Source organism: Lissotriton vulgaris, chromosome 11, assembly GCF_964263255.1.
Source record: "Lissotriton vulgaris chromosome 11, aLisVul1.2, whole genome shotgun sequence".
Classification (NCBI taxonomy): Eukaryota; Metazoa; Chordata; class Amphibia; order Caudata; family Salamandridae; genus Lissotriton; species Lissotriton vulgaris.
In genome coordinates this window covers 792235494-792244387 of record NC_141699.1, presented here as the reverse complement: position 1 = coordinate 792244387, position 8894 = coordinate 792235494, and the positions used below count along the sequence as shown (strand labels likewise).

The 8894-nt window shown below is 47.7% G+C and overlaps 1 protein-coding gene across 1 annotated transcript; it reads right to left on the bottom strand.

The window, feature by feature from the left end:
- Positions 1–250: 250 nt before the first annotated feature.
- On the bottom strand, positions 251–2068 carry SOX14 (SRY-box transcription factor 14). Its single transcript, XM_086944866.1, has one exon. The coding sequence runs from the start codon at positions 1851–1853 to the stop codon at positions 1137–1139; it is 717 nt and encodes a 238-aa protein (XP_086800992.1). The 5' UTR covers positions 1854–2068; the 3' UTR covers positions 251–1136.
- Between the last annotated feature and the right edge of the window lie 6826 nt (positions 2069–8894).

Below are 8894 nucleotides of genomic sequence, written 5' to 3'. Positions count from 1 at the left end.
TTTATTTGGGTTCTCGAACTTTGGAGGTGATACGACATATATTGAAGTGGAGGGATGTCCGTATGATGTGATCAAGCCTGTTTAAAAATCAACTATCCTAGGCAGAGTCGACAATATCTGGGTCACCTTAGACGTTTTTTACAGATCACAGTTTCGCGTGGACTTTTAAATCTCTTGAGAAGCACAATATATTGAAGTGCAGTACTCCACTCGCCCCTGCTAGGCAGCATATTTGGTCCTTTGCTTTAAGGAATATTTTAATTCACACCACATCGTTTGATTTTTTTGGTCGTTTTAATGACAGGATTGTCTTTATTTAAAATGTCTTTGTTCAACAAAGGAACAGAAGAAGGAGATAAAACCCCGGGGTACATTGTTTTTTTATCGTCCAAGACATTTTCGCTTTCAAAAAACACAATTTGTTTAGAAAATAAAAAATACAGTGCTACAACTTAGACTTCAGAATTGACATTTTCTGAGTGAGTTAAGCAAAAGGGCCTAATTTTCACATGGGTCACAAAATAAGTTAACATCCTCTTGGAAAAATAAGCAATTGCTATCAGTATATTGTGATTTTTAAATATATAAACCCCCCTTCTGTTCTTGCTCAGTTCAACTATTAAGCGGTTTGGATTTTTTTGTTTACCTGGCACAAGAGAACATTTTCAAATGTGCAAATAATAAAATAAAATGTTCTCAGTACCAAAGACCCTTCAAGAGTTCACGTTGAGATCACAGCGGATATCACAAATCATATTTATATATTATAATAAATAAATAAAAAAAATCAGAACCAGCTATTTGCTTATTTAACGTGTCACCTTAGTGTGTCCAAAAGAGTTGGGTCAAGGGCGTATTTCACAGAGCTTACAAGTTGGCTGACTGTCCTCTGGCGTCCAGGATCCGATCTGTGACGGATAAAGTTATCCTGGGGCATGGAGTGGCCTTTGCCCGCAACCTGCCCCAACAAACACACAGCAGCAGTTCTAGGCTTCCCTGCCGGGTGGGGGCCCTGCCCTCAGGGTGTCAATGTCGTCCATTATGTACATGCACTTTGGGAGGTCAGAGTTCACCCCACCCTCCACAGTCTGTTTTCAGTGTTGTTTGCCGTCAGTGTCCGAGGAAGATGCTCCTTGTTACATGGCGGCCGCGTGGGCCGAGGAGTAGGGGTCCAACCCGGCCTTGGCCATGCCCGGGAAGAGGATGTAGGCCACGGGCGGCTGGAGGCTGGACGTGGGCCAGGCGCTACAGTTACAGGGCACCACGTAGCCGGGGTTAGTGGGCGAGGGGTGAGTGTGCGTGTGCTGCCCGTGGCAGCTCAGGCTCCCGAAGGCGCCGCTCTGGTAGCCCATGGAGGCGTAGGAGAGGGAGTGCGGCATGTCGCCCATCTTCTGCAGGGCCCCGCCACCCCCGAACTGCCCGGGGTCCAGCAGGGAGTAGGGCGAGGAGGTGGGCGGCAGGAAGGCGCGCGCCTTCTCCGCGGAGCCGAGCAGCGAGTCCGCGGAGCCCCCGGCGTGGCCGAGGTGCAGGCCGCCCTTCAGCGGGTCGTGCTCGCCCAGGTAGGGCAGCGGGAAGACGTAGCGCTCCTTCTTGAGCAGGTTCTTGGGCTTGCGGCGCGGCCGGTACTTGTAGTCGGGGTGCTCCTTCATGTGCTGCGCCCGCAGGCGCTTGGCCTCGTCGATGTAGGGCCTCTTCTCGGCCTCGGAGAGCAGCTTCCACTCTGCGCCCAGGCGCTTGCTGATCTCCGAGTTGTGCATCTTGGGGTTCTCCTGGGCCATCTTTCGCCGCTGGCCCCGCGACCACACCATGAAGGCGTTCATGGGCCGCTTGATGTGGTCCACGGGCTTGGACATGGTGCCGGGGAAGCAGCCGCGCAACACACCGAGGGGGGGCAGCAACTTTTCTCAGCTGATCATGCCCGCGCTCTTGGCTCCTCAGGCCGGTGTCTGCAACAGGTGGCTCCTCCTTGAATCCTCAGCGTCCTCCAGCGCTTTGAAGCCTCTCTCTCTGCGCCGCTGTGGAGGTGACTGGCCCCGCGGAGCACCTGGCCGGGAATGAAGACTAACCGGCGCGCTTCGGCAAGTAGCGGCGAAGTTCAAAGGCGCGGCGGGTAGGGCTCGCGCAGAGTGACAGCTACGGCCCCGGAGGGGGCGGGGCGTCCCGGCACCAGCCGGCCAATCAGCGCCGGCCGGTCGCACACCTAGCGCGCGACAAAAGAAGAGGAGAGGCGCGCGGATCACTAAGTACACAGGATTAAGAGGGGACGCTTTTGTGAGCTCCCGCGCTAATAGCGGCAAACACAGCTCCGGCACGCCCCCTCGTTTCACTCCCAGGGTGTCAGGGGATCATTGTCCTGCAGAGAATAGAGGTGCGAGTGTGTTTGTGTGGAGAGGTGTGTGTTTGCAAACAAGGCATTGGAGGGAGCCGGCAGGGGAGCTCTGCTGTTGCCTTTGCGTCGCGCGGCACACATGTTGGGATTTGGAAAAGAGGAAATCCACCCCGCGCAAAGTACCGAATTTATTTTCGATGAAACGCAAGACAATGCCTTCTGGTTTAAAAGGTTTCACCTCACTGCGGGTTCCCCTCCCCATGCCTCATCTCATGCCTTATTTCTTGTGACCCAAATGAGAATGTTTTTGACTCATATTTATGACGGGACTCTGCATTTGTCGAGGAAAGGAGAAACCAGCTGGTCATTTACATGAATTGCATTTTTATGCACACATCACGCCAGAGCGTTGTCTTTCTGTAAATGCGCACGTAAGTGCAATACACTATTACTACTCTTCTACTGTAAACAAATAAAACAGTATAACATTTAAGGAGTGTGGATAAATAATTTCGAGAATGGCGATAGTTCTCGAGGCGAACGCCTTAGTGTGTTTTTTTTAATTAATATTAGTTTAGTGGTAGGAATAGCACTGTTACTGATAGCGATTAATTGTATTGACATTATTTCCCAGCAGGACTATAGCTTTCATAGCCGTAAGGAAAACAGCAAAATGCCCCAGAGGAGCACTTTCATTTTCTCTCTGTGACCCTGTTTGTGGAAACGATCTGCGCCTTGTTATCCCCCTGTTTACCCCCCTTAGCCCCTACAGTGCTGTTGGCGGAGAGGGCTGGAGGGGGTTAAATAGATTTTAATTCTTTGGGTAAACGAGCACTAAATAACCGTAGGAATCGAGTGGCCTGTCGGCCGCCACTGAATAATTGCCTGCCTGTTCTGGACCGCCCTTGGGGGAATTATTTATTAAATGGAAACAATTGTGCCGCCCCCATCCTCCCCTCGGGACCCGGCCGATGCTGTGAGCTGTGTTGGTTTTGCACCTGCCAGAGCAGGAGGGGGCGGGGGAGTCCTGTCTCTGATCTCGTGGCTGTTCTTTCATGGAGCTCTCCCAAAACAAATCGTCCCAACCTACCATGAGGACCGACCAATTACATTTCTCAAATATTCATACACTTCAGCTGGGAACTTGTCAAATAAATATAGAGTTGAAATGTGTATTGAGTGGTTGTTGTATACCCGCAGGATTTCAGAGATAGTCTAATTTTTTTTATATTGTTTGGACTTTTTACCACTGATTTCATGTTTTATTGGAGGGCACCACGTGGCTTTATGTGTGCCATATAGTGACACTTCAACCCCAAAGTGAAGAGTTGGCTGCTTAAAGGTGAGATCTGGCACTTATATATTATTTATATAACGTTTTCATCCAAAGCGTTTCACTTCGAAAAATACCTACAATTGTTATATATAAAAATCGCAATTGCCACTAATTTTGCGGACCTCGGAAGGATGAAAGACCGATCTGATCTGGGGAGGATTCTGCAAGGGTTTGATTGTACAGATCTCAAGAACAAGGGCTCAGCTTCCTGGTACGGGAGCACTAGAACAGTTTCCTCTGTATCAGATCAGAAAATGCCTCACTGCAATGAAGGTTGGAGACGGGACTTAAGCTACACCTGGCCAGCCCCTCAAGGCCTCTCGGATACCCTCGATTTCTATCTGCGCCGTCCATCTGATTTTGTTGTATATAGATCCTCCTGTGTGTAACAAGTTTTCTTTGTTTGTTTTTCTTTGGCACCAAGTCACGAAATGCCTCCGTGAGAAGGGTGTTTTTTTTCTTTCGCTAAAGCTGATTCACCTGTAAATTCCAGGCCAGGGCCTCGGGCAACACCTGCTCTGTCTCCGAAGGTGAGCTTACCTTTCGTTTCACTTCCAAGCAGCGCTCGCGCATTCCAGCCCTAAACAGGTTTAAATTGTTTTATGGCCTCCTGCGTGTAACATTTTTTTTTTCTTTTTGCAGAGAAGGAACAGCAATCATTTCAAGTGGAAGAGTGCCCGTTTTTTTTCTGTTTTCGTCCCCTCTCGGAGGCTCGAATGCCCCCAGGGCGCCCTGGATTCAAATTACAAACCAATGTATATTTATAAGCTGTGTTGTAATAGTTGGTTTATGGAAATAAAACGGAGAAAGGGAAAACCAAACACGGCTGACACTTGAAACCGTGCAGTTAGATCCTGGCCATTTGTGCGTTACCACTAACTGAAACTATAATTTCGGGACTAGTTTGTATTTGTTCTTTGCAGGCTTTGCGTTTTGGATTAAAAGGAGCTCTCTCCGTAGGAACTACCTTGTTCTGAAAAATGAAAGCCCGAGGAAGGTTTGGTCCCGGGATCGGAATCACGGAGTCGACATTACTGAAAATATAGCAGAGGTCACACCGGCAACGAAAATATAAGACCGGCTACTGACATCGCATCCTTAAAAAAAAAACACGTTTTTTAAGGTAGTTGCGCATAATGGTTTTGGGACCGACTATCTCTCCCCCCTCCCCCCCCCCCCAAGCTTAAAGTCAGTGGCTAATACTTACAAAAGACCAGATCTGAAGGTAAGTTGGTGCAGCGTATCCGGGCAGGTGTGCGCCCCCTCTCCCGCCTCGTCTTCTTTTCGTGCACCAGACACACAGAGGTGTCTGAGAGGGAGCGGCTGCTGTAGAGAGTTCGTGGCGCTGTGTAAGGGGGGTACTGCGCGAAGCACCCGGCAGGTACTGCTCGGGGTCTGGGTGCCCCATCGCATGCGCACAAGAGCTGCATCTGAGCATATTGGCACCCTTAACAACCCCCACCCCCCCTTCCCAGGCAGATAGGACATGGTCGCTTCCATCACGAGGCATCTGCCCAGGAAGGCAGCTGCCATCTCCTGGTTGATGGGGGCCGAGAGTGGTGGTTCACGAGCCTAGGTGCGAGGCGGATCTCCAGGAGGCCGCTCACCTGCCGGGGTAGCGCGCTGTTGTGTAGGATTAAGAAGGATGGGATCCCCCTAATCCCACACCGAGTAACCAGAGCTGGCGCACACCTGCTTTCGAAGCGCCAGTTTGCCTCTTTCTCTCTCGGCCTGTGTGTGCTGGTGCTCGCAGTGCGATTTGTGTGACCCACTATCCTTGGCTCCATTTCTCTGCGATTGTGCCTGTCATTCATTCTGTATGTTTGTGTGTGTGTGTTTTGGTGGCTGCCAATACGTGCGCCTCTTTCCTCTTCTGTGCCTCGCCGTGTTGTCACTCGTAGTGTCGCTGCTTTTGTTTTTTTACAGTGAAGGTCGTGTTCGCTATCTCTGTGTGCAAATCTTTCTGTGTGCATATCACAGTAGTGTTTTTCTGGCCTATTCATGGTGTAGGTTTCTTGGGTTGCTAAAGTGCCACTTGTTTCTTATCTGAGGGTTTGTCTTGCTGTCACTGTTGGTGTGTTTTTTTTCCGTTCACGTGTCTCTTTCAAAGTGTCTGCATGTCTCATTGGGTGCTGCCTACTAGTAGTTCTTGGAGAGTCCCTCTATTAATACATACTGTGTTATTAATACTGTGTGTTTGTTTCCCCTTAGTAGATGTCGGTATGTTATGTTAGGTCTACTTGTATACTGCATATTTCCTCACAGAAGGGTAGTGGTGTAACCAGAGAAGTTTCTGAAATATATTTTACCAATAGAGCTAGTGAAAATTAATTATTGGCCAGGATGTACCAGGCAAGTTTTCACTGATGTGTGAAATTTCAATCAGGGCCTGTCCGTCTAGATGTTCTCTGAGACTGAGCGCCATAGGTAGGGTTCCTGGACTTTAAAAAAGTTAATTTGCCCTTGCTTTATAAAAGCAGGCAACATGGGGCTAAGATCTTGTGTTTATTCCCATTATTGATTTTACTTATTAGCATAATTTGTGGTTCTCTTCTATGTACGCCTTTTCACATAATTTTTAACCATGGTAGACTGGGTTGAGCGGAAAGTGTCTCTGGCAACAGTGAACAAGCATTTGCAATACAATAGGTCTCGCATTATTAAAGTTTGAGCTTTTGGCATCGCTAAATAATGCAACACCAATAGCTCAAACTTTAATAATGTGAGACCTATTGCATTGCAAATGCTTGTTACACAAGGTATGGCTTTTGTATAGTGCATTGGCTGCCGATACGGCAACGTATCAAGTTCAAAATCTGCTGCACTGTTCATAAGTGCCTGTTCGGGAACAGCCCTAACTATCTGACCCAAAAGTTGCAACTTTACAAACCAGACAGATGTCTGCGCTCTAGCAACCAACTGCTAATAAAACCCCCTCTTGTAAAAAAGACCAGACAAGGCGGCCGTGCCTTTTCCCTTGTGGGACCGACCTTATGGAACAACCTTCCCCTCAGTCTTAGGCAAATCTCCAACCACTTTTCCTTTAGGAAAAAGTTAAAAACTAGCCTGTTCTTAGAGGAATAATTGGTCGGGTCAGCTCACATTATCACAGATCATCTGCAAAGTTTCCTCCCCCACTACATCCTAGCGAGCAAAAGCGCGGAGATATCCCTGCCGGGATCGATACCTGCGCTATACAAGAAACTAAAATAAATAAATAAATATTGTAACCTGATTCGCCTTTAGGCGTATGGATGAGTTCAGGTTGCGGGTGGGTGTTTATGATGCAGCAGGACTGAGAACTCTGCAGCTGAGGTTGAAGAAGAATGAGTTTCTTTCAGGTCCTGTCAGTGGGTTATACAGGTATTCAGACTGCATGCACATCCCATCCTTGGCCTCTCCGCAGAGCGCACAGAGCAATGGTCTCATATGTTCCAATTATAACTGTGGGGAAGTGTGTGAAGGAAGTACACGGCTATCAAAATAGAGACAGTGCCAAAGGAATCGAAATGAAACGCTTCCAGGTGTGTGGGCTGTGTGCGGCAGGGATGGTGAAGTGGTGTAGATAAAAGCAGGTATGTGCAGAAAGAGAGTGCAAAAGGAATGGCGCCGAAGAGGAAAGAGATGATACAGGTCCCAGACCCACATTTCATCACCTTAAAGAGATAAAAGGTAGACCATCTAGATATACCATTGGTAAATATCAACATGTTTATCAATACATTATGTGCTGGAAGACATGAAAAGTCGCTACACATGAATAGGAACAAACTTTACTGCCGACGACATTACTGTAAATAATTCATAATTAAATTGGGTGGGGCCTACCTGTCATCCGCCTGCCACTCTCCCAGCAGGAGGTCCCTGAAGCGATATCTGGGGGGCAGCGGCAGGACGCCATGGCCATGCCTGAACTGGGTTGGTGTGGAGTGCAAAAAAACGATGGATTTAGGCCCAGATCTCTGTACTGGGGTGAATGTATGACATTGTTCTGCATTATGTCCATCAACTGTGGTTTTTGCAATTGTCACCCCGGGTGGGATGGGTATGCTCAGACGTGAGTCCCATGCCCTCCACACCACTGGATTCAAGCAAGCCGGGCTGAAGACGGCTGAAATGCCAGAAACCGGTACTCAGAAGCTTGTTTCCGGTCCAGGGAAGGCATGGCTTGGCAGTTCGGGCTGGACAGTTCCCATGAGGCACAGGGTCAGACTGATTTGCATATGGCCATGTCTGAACTGGGGTGGTGTGGAGCGCAAAAAACGATGCATTTAGGCCCAGATCTCTGTACTGGGGTGAATGTATGACATTGTTCTGCATTCTGTCCATCAACTGTGGTTTTTGAAAACAACCTTTCTAGAGACTTCCTCTCTGTTTTTATCCTACTTTAGCACTGGGTATGCATATAGTACAGTAGGTAAATGCACCTGTTGCACATATGCTCACATAACCCGCAAGTTGAGAAAAGGGGGGTTCACCCAATAAAGTCACTGGGACCTGGGTACATATGTTGCTGAGAAAGAGGGGTCCCAGTAAACAAACACAGAATTATACACAATCAACAAAAATCAATTGACAACAGTCTGCTACCATTGTTTTTATTTACAATGTAGCTTAGCCACTTATTCAGGCAATTAAAGTAACATTTATACTTTTTATAAAGTGCCCTGGTAAAGGGGGAGGGGGATTGGTGCAGTGAGTGTAGGAAGGGTAAGTGACATAAAAACAGAGCCAAAGGCTATCATCAATCAAAGATTATTAAGCTAATTCAAATTATTAGTGACCATAGGTTCCAAATTATTATTACAACATAACATGCTTCATACATGTGCTGAATATCGTTGTTCACGGAATGAAGCTGAGAAATACACAAAACAGTCGACGTTTCGATCCCTATTGTGAAAGCAGGCAGAAGTTGATCCCTTGCATTGGGGTCTTCATCAGGACGAGAAGAAGGGGGGCACAACCGTAGATGCTTGTTATCGTAGGTGGAGAGAGAGTGGTCACTCCCACAAAGCAGAATAATTAGGCAAGGTAAGGCCTAAGTTGAAAGGCAAAAGTCTGGTCTCAAAACCACTGAAGAGTACTGGAAAGAACGTCGTTCTGGTTAAGTAAATAGGTGTCTAGTAAGGACAATAGTCTCGGTCCAAATAATTAGTGGAAGAATCAGCAAGTCTGGTTAGACACACCGTATTCTCCTATGGACAATGATCTCAGTAAACATACTAC

Bases quoted from the DNA above. Each gene is read 5' to 3' on its own strand.
- SOX14 (XM_086944866.1), bottom strand. From the start codon at position 1,853: ATGTCCAAGCCCGTGGACCACATCAAGCGGCCCATGAACGCCTTCATG.